General features: G+C 41.3%; 1 protein-coding gene across 4 annotated transcripts; it reads right to left on the bottom strand.

Moving 5' to 3' along the window:
* Positions 1 to 5,481: 5,481 nt before the first annotated feature.
* Positions 5,482 to 11,912, bottom strand: LOC117606159 (uncharacterized). 4 transcript variants are annotated; one of them, XR_013064048.1, is made up of 8 exons: positions 10,933 to 11,912; positions 9,765 to 9,994; positions 9,508 to 9,632; positions 7,591 to 7,882; positions 7,243 to 7,401; positions 6,357 to 6,505; positions 6,118 to 6,286; positions 5,797 to 5,939 (listed from the first exon to the last, which is right to left on the bottom strand). XR_013064048.1 is itself a non-coding variant. In XM_076693084.1 (6 exons), the coding sequence occupies exons 1-3, from the start codon at positions 11,415 to 11,417 to the stop codon at positions 9,977 to 9,979; spliced, it is 336 nt and encodes a 111-aa protein (XP_076549199.1). In that variant the 5' UTR covers positions 11,418 to 11,912; the 3' UTR covers positions 5,482 to 5,939; positions 7,591 to 7,882; positions 9,508 to 9,632; positions 9,765 to 9,976. The 4 variants fall into 4 exon arrangements, 3 of the variants coding, with proteins under 3 accessions (XP_076549199.1, XP_076549198.1, XP_076549200.1); XM_076693084.1 differs by lacking the exons at positions 6,118 to 6,286; positions 6,357 to 6,505; positions 7,243 to 7,401 and having other exon boundaries at positions 5,482 to 5,939; positions 10,933 to 11,200; positions 11,368 to 11,912; XM_076693083.1 differs by lacking the exons at positions 5,797 to 5,939; positions 6,118 to 6,286; positions 6,357 to 6,505 and having other exon boundaries at positions 7,277 to 7,401; positions 10,933 to 11,200; positions 11,368 to 11,912.
* Positions 11,913 to 13,034: the final 1,122 nt, after the last annotated feature.

The following is a 13,034-nucleotide window of genomic DNA, read 5'->3' as shown; positions in this document are numbered from 1 at the left end:
TACAGGAGACTGGTAAAATGCTGATTACTTAAGAAAAGCAGCCCGAAAATAAATCTGTTGTCAGATTTATTAAAATTTTTTTAGACAGATAACTTAGTATATTCTTTCAGCATAGAATGTGTTATTATACTGGACTCCCTTGATTTTACGTTACACTCAAATATTCCATGAATAGGTAACGAAAATGTGATGCTGGCAGAACGACACAGCTCGAGCGAGTTCTTGAATGCTGGCGAACGTAGAAAAAGACAAATAGCGAAAGAGAAAGAGGTCCGAGAATTAAAGGGCCCGAGAAAAAACATTTGAGTGAGACAATATTAATTTAACCATAACTTTTTTATTTTTCATTTTTGCTAAATGAAACTTTTACCAATGTAATTGGAAGGTTCTTCTGATTAAAATAAGACCAAACACGACATAATTTGCATTATATTTACTTATTTATTTAAAACCTAATGCAAATATATAAAGTAACTATAATTCAAATTATGTCGTGTTTCATCTTGTTTTAATCGAAAAATTTCATCAATACGCTAGTGGAAGTTTCATTTAAAAGAAAAATCTGTCATTATAAAGCAACGAAGCGTAACTGCAGATTAAGTACACAAAAAAAACAAGGTTTATACCAAGCTTAACATTTTCTATTGTATTATGGTAATCACTGTATTATAGTTTTGTTTCCTTGTTGTAGTATAGGAAAGTAAAATATGCAATATCGTGTAAGCGTGGACCAGGTACAATAGTTGCAAGAAACCTGATATGTATATAACAAATTAAATGAGGAATCAAATTGTATCTAATCCATCTTTCATTGTAATGACCATTCACAGAATAAAATTATAATAGTTGTAAGGAATAAGAAATAAAACTGACAAACCGTTAAAGATTGAAATTTCTTTATATCCTTACAATTTAACCTAACCAATTTTCCTCGTATGTCTTCGAATTTATGTATTGTAATAGTTAGAATAACAGTAATATCTAATTGAAGAAATTACTTCTGTATCACGTACTTTTATCATATGTACGTACATACGTATGTATATATATAAAACTTAAATATTAAAAAAAATATCAAAGAAAGATGCAGTTCAACTCCTTTTTTAAACTGCTTTCCAAGTTAATGTATTTCATAGTATTAATGTATCAAAAATGTATTTTTATGTATTAGAAAAACGTTAATGTATTAAGAATCAGAACTGAAACCGTAAAATCGGGATTCGAACTGATTCTCCTGGTTTCTTAATTCAGCCATATTGCCATGCACGAAATTATATTATTTTGTCGATTCGTCGATGCTGCTGCCACGTGCTTTAGCGGCTTGAGCATCGAGCCGATAACGTAGAAATGACGAGAGCAGCCGAACTCTGCCAAACCCGCAGAGAGCTCACACGGACACGTGGGACAACGCGCTTGTGTTAGATGAAACAACTGCGGTAGGGGAGTCACTGGGATGTCGTGGGACGTCGTGGAGAGGGTAAAGATTTGTCCCACGTCCCACGGTTCTGGCATCACTGACTGCAATGTCGACTGCTAAAACCGGGCCTAACGTAGGTCGCGAACGAACGGCTCGGCACCCCGTTGGCATAGCACAATATAGAAACTGAACTGGTAGAACATTTGTAGTCGTTGTTTAAAATGAATACGGAATCTAATCTCTTGTCGCCTATCATAATGTTTTTGCTTGCAGCGTAGCAAGTTAATTTAGAATCGAATGAATAAGTTTCATTTAAATTGTTTTCAAATTTTGCATTATTAGCGTAGCCTCTAATTCAAACGTTTATTAATTATTCCACTTCAAACATTTTTATTTGTTGTTTAGAATCCTTAGAATTTCCACATTTACATTATGACAGGCGACAAGAGATTAGGTTCCGTATTCATTTTAAACGACTAAAGGTGTTCTACCAGTTAAGTTTTTTTATTGTGCTCTGCCAACGGGGTGCCAAGCCGTTCGTTCACGACCTATGTCAGGTCCGGTTTTCGTACCAGTCAGTGCAGTCCCTGGGACTGCGCGCTATACGCGCTCGAATTGGTCGGTGTTTTTTGTTATTATCTCGAAAAGAAACCAACATTTTGGCAAAGGAAAAAGTTATTTAGAATCACCTTAGCAATCATCCCTCTTTGGGTGTCGAGGTAGTCGCGTATCACCCTGTATATCCTACTAAATATGAACGGTTTCATCGCGAACGATACATTCCTTGCAGAGTAACATCAAGGAATACATTTTGCGCTATGACAGTAGTTATTAACAAATTCCATACATTTTTGCAAGTGGGATCATCGCGGATATACCTCCTACTAAATGTAAAATGTTTCATCGGAAGATATAAATGAAGTATTACGTTTTTTGCGATAAAAGTCGTTAGGAATGAAAAAACACAAAAATTGTTTTGCGGGACCAATCGGGAGATATACTCTACAAGATACAAAATTTTCGATCCGATTGGAAAAATGTATATCAAACATTACGTTCTTTGTAAAAAAGTCGTTAGCAATGAAAAAATGCAAAATGCCTTTCTGTCGGGACCAAGTGGGAGAGATACTCTACATGATGCAAAAGGTTTCGTTCCGATTGGTCCATCCGTCTCGGCGTAATCGGTGAACATACAAAGAAAAAAAAAAATTACATGCATACACATCGAATTGAGTATCCTTCCCCTTTTCGAAGTCGGATAAAAAAGAATCACATCAATACATGATACAACGAGGAGATACTTCCTGTGAATCTTAAAGAAGCAATCCAAGGAGAAAAACCACACATCAGTATTCTACACACCAACGAGATACCTCATCTGATTCCGAGAGAGAAATAGGAAAAGGAAAAATTACACGTCAGTACTCTAAAAGACGACTTGAAACAAGTAGCAGTCCACGTCAAACAAATAAAAAACGACTCAAAGAAAACGCTACCTCCAGTGAATCAGAGTATTGTGATACTAATGAATTTCAGGACCAACAACATAGACCAGTTACATTTCCGATAGGAAAAAAACGCTCTTCTCTTGAATCAAAAGTTCACAGTGATCTCCTCCGAAGAGTCGCTATGGCAACCAGACCCGATATACATGATGTCGTGCTAGTCCCACCCACCACTCCCAAGCACCGACCTGAAGTGACCATCTCTCAGGCCACTGATCCGACATCGACCGAAATCGGTATCTTGAGTTGCTATGGTCACAAGACTCGATAGCCATGATGTCTCCGATGAATTGGTTCTTTATTGAATATACCGAATTTTCATCGGCGTGAATTGATAATATTCATGAGGCACAGCGTTTACAAGAAGCAGATTAACCAATTGATCAAAATTAACTTCAGTGCAGATTGCTTTCAAGTCACTGTCATTCGAATTTCGCATCGGTTTGAAACCGAGTCGATCTCGTGCACGACTGTCTATAACGAAGAATTTGTTTCTTGATTCTTTCACAATTGCAATCGCATAACCTCCCTGATGACAAATGAGGAAATCAGTGAAATTTTCTCTTCTAATCAGTTGCTCTGTTGCGAATTCTTTCTCTTCATTTCACGTTCTCAGTGCAATTTGTAGACTGGCGCCTGTCGGATCTGGAATCGCGACAAAATTCTGCTGCCAAATTCCAGCTTTCGCAACAAAAATCTCAACTTTTCGATTAAAAACGTTGTGAATTGAGTTGCTCACGTCCTCTGCAAGGAGCAATGGATTTCTTCGAGAATTATTCTTCATCAAGTGCTGATGGAATTGATATCCCAACATCATTATTCTATCAAGAACCCTTTGGTTCCAATTCGATGGGAAGTTAACAAATGCCGCTGACAATGCAACAGCAGCCACTGCACAGCACTGCCTGTCGCAAGAGTTCAAATCAGGATAAACAACTGCATCTGCTTGATGAGTTGATCCTCTTATGACAAATCGTTCATCTTGTTGGCTTGTAGTAGGAGGCGGAGGAGGGATGACAGGTTCCTCGTCTTCATATTCCTCATCGTACACAACTTCAACTGCTGTTGTTCTGATGGGTTCAGATGATTGAGCTAATCCAAGATTTTTCAATCTTTGATACTCCTTCGTCACTCTTTGATCATGCGGACAGCAGCAGATTCGGTCTTCGCAAAAGTCGTCGGTTATTTTGAAGCAATCAAAAAAACGGAATCGGCTTGACCTTTTGCGAAGTTTTTGTAACTCAAGCACACAACTCCACGAGGAATTGTGAGTCCTTGAACCTTGTGAACTGTTGCAGCCCACACAAGCATGAGCGGAATCTGAGTCCTATCGATTTTGGTCTTGAATTTTCCATTATAGAAAGCAGTCATCGGGAGAATTCTGACGGTATTATCAAAGTGATTCTTGATTTGGCCATCGAATTTGAATGTCACAGCCTCAGGAAGATCACCAGGTTTTAGTTGATCACGATACAGGAAAGGCCAATCGATGGAAATCGCTGTTCCCATAGCGCCGTTGACCAATCCTTCATTGACGTTGAGGTTGCGTCTCAATGACACGTGCACCGACAGCGATCTTTAATTCATAGAAAAGACCAGCTGTTTTGTCGGTCACTTTGTAAATGTGTTTTTCTTTTGCAATTTCACCACATTCTTCGCTTGTCTCATTCTCGTTGTATCTGTCAACTGCTCGCAGGAGATATTTTCTCGCTCCAGTTTCACGGATCAGTTTTTCCATCATTTTCGTGTTGAATTTTTCGATTTGTTTTGTCGTCGGGAAAATGTGGAGAGAATCATGGAATTCTTTGTCTTGCGGTGGTTTTTTTATAGTCCTACTGAGAAGTTCGGTGACATTATCGGATGTACATTCTCCGATTCTGAGTCTGTTCAGAAGACAAACAAACGGGTTATTGTCATCTTGTCGTTTATTGGTGTTCAGCTCGAAGAAATTCAGCAAGTGCCACAAATTGTCTCCAGGAAGACCTTTTGGCATTCTGGAAACAGCAGAGCCTCTTGGTTTGACCGGAGGTAACTGCTAAAGATCGCCCATCAATATCAAGTTGATACTTCCGAAGAAATCTTTAATCCTTTTGAATTCCTTTAGTCGACTGTCTATTTTTGAAAGCATGTCATAGGAAATCATGGAGCATTCATCGATGATGAGCCATTGAATATCTCTGCAAAGGTCGGCATAGTCAACAAGAGTATTGCCCTGAAGTGGAGGTGCCCAAAGATCATTTTTCTGATCACACCTGAAATGGAATAAACGATAGATTGTTACTCCACCAATATTCAAGGCAGCAACTCCTGTTGGTGCACAAAGCTTTAGAGTCTGCCTGTTATTAGATGTCAAGACAATCAGCTCTGCTAAACATTTGAGCAGATAAGATTTGCCAGTACCAGCTCTGCCAGTAATGAATATATACAACATGAACACTATACCACTGTAATCGATAATCTTCCACCGCTAGTCCATTAATTAATATTAATGTAACTGTTCGAATTTGGCACTTCAATTCATACAAACACCTCTGTCGATAACACGGGTCGTTAATCCCGTCGTCACCTAGCAAGTAAACGGAATCGCTGTTGCGCTGTCTAACCACCGATCCGAGCGCTCGCCAATTAAAACTCCCAAATTCGAACCGTTAGCATTAATGCGAAAGCAAGTGAGAGAGCGATTACCAAGCGACAACAGCGACCAAAAACGTTTCTTTACTCGAGTTTCGAGCATTCTCAAATTCAATTCAGTGCCTTGCACCGCGGATTCTTAAATCGTGTAATTCCAAATTAAACCAAAGGTGATTTTTGTAAAGTTTAATTTACGACTCATTGTGTACAAATTATCAGTAATACATAATTCGTGACCGCTAAGCTGTGTCGTTTATCTTCTCCTCGACGCCCACGTCTTTGAAAAGACGGAATCCACGCCATCCCAAAAATTCCAATTCTCGCCGAGAACAACATTTGGTCCTTCGAGCCGGATTGGAATCGAGGATACACCGGTAATCGTGAACCTAAAACCGACAATTTAACTCGTTAACGGCCATGAGTCACCTTGAAGAATTGCTGTACAAGCAAACTCAAACGTTACGATCTATTGATCGTGCGCTTCTCAATTTTAAAAAGCTCGGTCAAGCAAAAATGACCGCAGCCACAACTCAAAACCGGATGGCAATGTTAAAAGAAGCATACATCCAAAGCCAAGATCTGGACGCGAGGATAGCAGCATGCACCGACAACGCGACGAAGTCCAGTCTGCCGTATTTCGTCGACAACCAGTTCATCGAATCCGAAGAAAGGTACCAAGAAGCTCTGGACTACATGGCGGAGGTCCTCGCCAAGGCCACGCCTCCACCGCAATCTACCAACGCAAATTCAAACTCAACGACGTCGAAGTCAACGATTCATCTACCAAAGATTCAACTGCCGACCTTCGATGGCGCCTTCACCGAATGGGAGAGTTTCCGTGACCGCTTCACCTCACTGGTAAAAAATAATGATTCTTTATCAAACATTGACCGCCTTCAATTTTTGAATTCATCGTTAACGGGTGAAGCAAGCCGCGCCGTGAGTCACCTTCCTATAACAGACAAAAACTTTGACATTGCGTGGAAGATCATAACGTCGCGTTACGAAAACAAACAACGGTTAATTTCAACGCATTTGAACACGTTATTTTCGATTCCGTCTGTAGCGGCCGAAAACGCTCACGACCTTCGTGCGTTGCGCGATGGAATAAACATATCTCTCGAAATGTTAAGAAATTTAAACCGACCGGTCGACAAGTGGGATGACATGATCGTTTTTCTAGCAACGCAAAAATTAGATCGTTCATCGCGAAAGGCTTGGGAATTTCATCTTAGTGAAGCGACCGACTTTCCTACGTATGAAGAATTCGACGCGTTTTTAAGAAAAAGAATTCGCGCACTCGAAGCAATGCCTAATCCAAAACGCGAAAAAGCGAACGACGTTGATAAATGTAAACAATTTAAATCGAGAGCGATTTCAACCCATTCCGCGACATCTCAAAAAATTACTTGTCCGGTGTGTCAACAAACTCACTTAATCTACCAATGTCCGAAATTTCTTTCGCAACCAGTTTCCGAGCGCTTTCATTTTATACGAAAACAAAAACGGTGCGTTAATTGCTTCTCAATTAAGCACTCCTCCGCACAGTGCCAAAGCAAGCACTTATGCAAGGAATGTAATCAGCGTCACAATACACTCTTACATTTTCCGAACCAAAAGGATGCGACTCCTTCTACATCGAAAGCTGAGTCTGAATCTTCCGAAAACGCAGTTGAGATAAGTACTCACGTAGCGTCAAATTCTCCAAAAGGCTCATGTATTCTTCTTTCAACAGCGCGCGTTCAAATTCGCTCGAGTCAGGGTCGATCCGTTAACGCTCGAGCTCTTCTGGATCAAGGTTCCGTCGCAACCCTTATAACGGAGAATCTCGCTCAAACACTCCGTCTTCTGCGTACAAAACAGCCAACCAAAATCATCGGAATTGGAGAAAATCAATCACACGCAAGCCACACCGCAGAAATAATTATCACGCCAAGTAGATCAGATAAGCCAGCATATTCGACTACAGCGATCATTTTGCGATCACTCACAAGGTACGTGCCTTCAAAAAACCCAACAAATTTCAAATGGTCTCACCTTGCAGATTTGGAACTCGCAGACAACGAACCCATGAGCTCGGATCCAATCGACATCATAATCGGAGCAGATCTTTATGGTCAATTTTTGCTGCCAGGGCTGAGGAAAGGCTCCGCGTGTACCCCGACGGCACAAAACACTACCCTCGGGTGGATCCTGTCCGGTCCTTCCCAGCGAGTATCCTCACCTTCCTCAGTAGGAGTTCACCATCTTTCCGTTTTGGAAAACCTCGACCAAGACCTTTGTCGATTTTGGCAAATCGAGGACCTCTCAGCTCCAACAATCACAACTCCTGAAAATCAGATTTGCGAAGAGCATTTTAAAACCACGCATTCTCGCGCAAATGACGGACGGTACATTGTTCGCCTTCCTTTCAAAACACAATCATCAATAAATTTAGGCGAATCACGCTCAGTAGCACTTCGATGTCTTCGATCGTTAGAAAATCGCCTCATTCGCAATTCAGCGGTATCTAAACCTTACCAAGAGTTTCTGTCCGAGTACGAAACCCTCGGCCATATGAAACAAGTTGATCCTCTTCCATCCTCGCACAAAAACTGCTACTACATACCGCATCATGCTGTAATTCGCGAGAGCAGTGTGACTACACGTCTTCGCGTTGTTTTCAACGCATCCCGTCGAACTTCCGACGGAACCTCCTTGAATGATCATTTGTTCACAGGACCAAAACTTCAACAAGATCTTGTTTCGATCTTGATTCGATGGCGTCAATTTCAATATGTATATACTGCAGACATTGAGAAAATGTATCGTCAAATACTTGTGCATCCAGAAGATACCGATTATCAGAGGATTCTCTGGCGCGACTCGCCTCTTAAACCAGTAAATGAGTATCAATTGCTCACTGTTACCTACGGGACAGCATCAGCCCCCTATTTAGCTATTCGTGTTTTACACCAACTCGTCGAAGACGAAGGTGCCAACTTTCCTCAAGCAGTTTCCGTCGTACAGAATCAAGCATATGTTGATGATTTCATCTTCGGAGGAGATAGCCTCAACTCACTCCGTCAATTACGCGATCAGACGATCGACCTTCTAGCAAAGGGTGGATTCGTTTTACGAAAGTGGGCAAGCAACAATCCGGAGCTTATGTCCGATATTAATCCAAAAAATTATGGGCTTGCCACAAGTAAATCCTTGCAAGGAGACGAAACAATCTCCGTACTTGGCCTAACGTGGAATCCTGCATTAGATCAATTTCAATTTAAACTTTCAGAGCCAATCAACCGTCCGCAGACTAAACGTTCAATTCTTTCCACTATCGCAAAATTGTTCGATCCACTTGGATGGATTGCTCCAATAATTATTACCGGCAAAATCTATATGCAAACGCTGTGGTCCATTCGTTGCGACTGGGACGATGTTCCTCCATCGACGTTTCTTCAGGAATGGAAAAAATTTTGCTCACAATTGCCCAAGTTGGAGCACATCTCCATACCGCGAAAGATAGCTCATAACATCTTTAGAAGTCAAAGTCTGCATGGGTTCTCAGATGCCTCAACCAAAGCCTACGCTGCAGCCGTATATTCGCGAAACGTTCTTTACGATGGTACGATTTGTGCCTCTCTCGTAATCGCTAAAACACGAGTAGCTCCGGTCAAAACTTTGAGCGTTCCTCGATTGGAATTATCTGCCGCCTTGCTATTAGCTCGCCTATTAACATTCGTTCGAACAGCGTTAAATGCACCGATGCTTGAGAGTCATTGTTGGACTGACTCTACCATCACACTCGCGTGGCTAAGACAGCCTCCTAATCGCTGGAAAACCTTCGTCGCGAACCGCGTAGCAAAAATTCAGCAACTAATTCCCGATGTTCAATGGCATCACGTACCAACAGCCGAAAATCCTGCTGATTGCGCTTCTCGCGGAATAAACATTGACAAGTTAGAAACTCACCAGTTATGGTGGTCCGGCCCTCCTTGGTTAATAAAAGCGTCTAATTTCTGGCCTCAGTCTATTCCACAAACAGACGACGATCTGTCGCACGAGAAAAGAAGTCCTGCCCTTCCAAGTCTCGCAACCTGTGTTGAGCAATGGGAATTAGCCAATCGCTATTCTTCATGGACAAAGCTCTTACGTGTTACCGCATATTTAATTCATTTCATTCGTACACTTCGTACTCGCATCCAAAGCAAAACTAATCAAAAACTCACCATTATAAGCCAACCTACTGCTCCGCCGTTGATTCTCAAGCCAGAAGTTATCAACCAAGCAAAACTCTTTTGGTTAAAGGAGCTTCAATCCAACGCTTTTCCGGAGGAGAAGGGAGCCTTAGCAAAGTCCAAGCCAGTCCCAAAAACAAGCGCTCTCCTTTCTCTGTGTCCTTATTTAGACACCGACGGCCTAATCCGCGCAAAAGGACGGCTCACCAATTCCAAGCTTCCTGAAAACGCAAAAAATCCGATTATTCTTCGGTCACACCCGCTCCTAACACTCCTAATAGAATGTACTCATCGCCAATTGTTACACGCGGGCCCTCAACTCACTCTGGCACATTTACGAAACGAGTACTGAATAATTCGCGCCCGCGCTACAGTACGAAATGTTTTGTACAAGTGCATCTCTTGCACCCGCGAGAAAGCAATCGTGCCGAATGAGCTCATGGGAAACTTGCCATCACCGAGAGTCACCAAAACGGAGCGACCATTTATACATACTGGCGTCGATTATGCTGGTCCAATTCAGGTGCGAACCAATTCCGGTCGTGGCTATAAAGCGCATAAAGCATACATCGCGATATTCATTTGCTTAATAGTTAAGGCGATCCACATAGAGCTCGTAAGCGATTATAGTTCTGCAGCCTTTCTCGCAGCATATCATCGATTCATCTCGCGCCGCGGTCTTCCGAAGTCAATGTACTCGGACAATGGAACCACTTTCCAAGGAGCGAATCGTGAATTAAGAGCCGCATTTAACTCTTCAATTCAAAACGCCAATTTCGGCAATCGACTTGCAACCGACGGAATAGAATGGCACTTTTTGCCTCCGAATGCTCCTCATTTCGGTGGACTATGGGAAGCCGCAGTCAAAAGCACCAAATATCATTTAAAACGAAGCCTCGGCTCTCATACTCTCACTTTTGAAGAAATGACAACGTTTCTATGTCGAGTCGAAGCCTGCCTTAATTCACGACCGCTAGGACCCATATCCGACTGCATTGACGATTACCGAGCATTAACACCAGGTCATTTTTTAATCGGAGCACCGTTAGTAACTCCACCAGAACCGAGCGTACTAGAATTAAGAGACAATAGACTATCTCGTTGGCAATGTTTGCAAAAAATGACCGAAACATTCTGGAAGACATGGAGCAATGATTACCTGCATACGTTGCACCAACGCCCAAAATGGAAGACGACGCAAAATCTCGCTCAAGTCGGTCAACTTGTCCTGCTTCGCAACCAAAATCTTCCGCCTTGCCGATGGGAACTTGGCCGCATTATCAAGTGCCACCCAGGAGACGATAACCTCATCCGAGTCGTCAGCGTAAAAACGTCGTCCGGGGAATATAAGCGCCCTATTGCGAAACTTTGTTTCCTTCCAATCACACTTGTCACCGAAAGCGAGAAATCTACGACGTAAAAGCAAACTGCGCAATTAAAGTCATGTCTATTCACGTATCAAATCCGCACTTTGTTCGGTTCTTAATGTTAATTCGTAATTATTCTATTTCTTTATTAATTCGTATGTCTCGTTCTAGCTATTAATTAATAATCCATAATCTAGTAAGTAATTAGAATTTAAAATTGCACTCACCGTAAGCGTTGTCTCATCGCATGTAAGCACCGCAAGAAAAATTTCCGCATTACAATCTTGGGCGTTCCACGTTATTAATACTACGCACTTCACGTTGAATGAATTCATTCAACGGGGGGGCGGTGTGTTCGAATTTGGCACTTCAATTCATACAAACACCTCGGTCGATAACACGGGTCGATAATCCCGTCGTCACCTAGCAAGTAAACGGAATCGCTGTTGCGCTGTCTAACCACCGATCCGAGCGCTCGCCAATTAAAACTCCCAAATTCGAACCGTTAGCATTAATGCGAAAGCAAGTGAGAGAGCGATTACCAAGCGACAACAGCGACCAAAAACGTTTCTTTACTCGAGTTTCGAGCATTCCCAAATTCAATTCAGTGCCTTGCACCGCGGATTCTTAAATCGTGTAATTCCAAATTAAACCAAAGGTGATTTTTGTAAAGTTTAATTTACGACTCATTGTGTACAAATTATCAGTAATACATAATTCGTGACCGCTAAGCTGTGTCGTTTATCTTCTCCTCGACGCCCACGTCTTTGAAAAGACGAAATCCACGCCATCCCAAAAATTCCAATTCTCGCCGAGAACAACAGTAACTGTTATTACTTATATCTTTTTTTGCAAATATTACATCTACATATTTTTGTTTCAGAACATAAAGGTAATAAATAATAATAAAAATAAAATAAAAAAATGGGGCCGTCTGAAAACGATTGTAAGTATTATTTCAACTTTAATAATGGTAAAAGAGTTCAAGTAAAATTAAAAGAAACTCTGGAAAATGCATATATTGCATGATTCAGAAACATGCCTGTAATATATATATATATATATTTTTTTTATTTCTCTTTCAGATCAAAAATTGGTGCGGGACGTGCAGCTGTTGCTGCAGCAGCAGAACGAGCAGCATCAGCGGCAAATGCAGCTGCTGCAGCAACAGCTGCAGCAACAACAAGAGCAACAATTGCTACAACTGAGGGAGGAGCTCTTCCCTCAGCATGGACAGGGCGACCTTCCGAGGGAGGAGCCCCTCCCTCAGGAGCAGGAGAAGAAGGAGGCGCGAAGGCCACCGCGAAGTATGTATTACAGATTATTCTTTATTATACTATGAATTCTTGCCTAGTACAGAGGAATACAATATTGCCCTTATCAGAACATCTCTGTTGTTCAATATGAGGGCGAATATTTATAATAATAATATTTTGTTAAAAATATATATCTAATAATTTCAATTTTTACATTACAGAGAGAGGAGTAGCGGCTGGGAGGTCGCGACGCCTGAGGGGGTACCGGGGCGGAAGGGGTAGGGGGGTAGAGGAATCGGGGGAAGGGGAAGGGGGGTAGGGGAAATATAGTACAATTAAGTTTTTATTAAGTATATAATGAAATTAGTCATTTATAAAAAAAAATGGTACTCGTTGTACTTCCTTTTTTTATTATTAATCACCTGTATTTGATCCTTACTTAACTATTAAGAGCGGAAAACCATCTAACGGCATCCTACAAATATTGTTCGTTCATCTAATTCCACTAAAAAGTGTGAAATAAAATAATTTTTAACAAAAAAAACATCCGACTTCGAAATGCACTAAAAAGTGTCAAATAATTTCTATTTCATTTATACCAATATTCCATAGCTATTAATAACATCTACTTAATCGTT

Source organism: Osmia lignaria, unplaced genomic scaffold, assembly GCF_051020975.1.
Source record: "Osmia lignaria lignaria isolate PbOS001 unplaced genomic scaffold, iyOsmLign1 scaffold0035, whole genome shotgun sequence".
NCBI classification, from domain to species: Eukaryota; Metazoa; Arthropoda; class Insecta; order Hymenoptera; family Megachilidae; genus Osmia; species Osmia lignaria.
Note: the sequence above shows the minus strand (reverse complement) of the source record. Positions and strands in the feature narration are given on the sequence as shown.

Bases quoted from the DNA above. Each gene is read 5' to 3' on its own strand.
- LOC117606159 (XM_076693084.1), bottom strand. From the start codon at position 11,417: ATGCGGAAATTTTTCTTGCGGTGCTTACATGCGATGAGACAACGCTTA. The intron at 11,201-11,367 runs GTGAGTGCAATT...TTAATTGCGCAG, and splicing joins GCGATGAGACAACGCTTACG to TTTGCTTTTACGTCGTAGAT.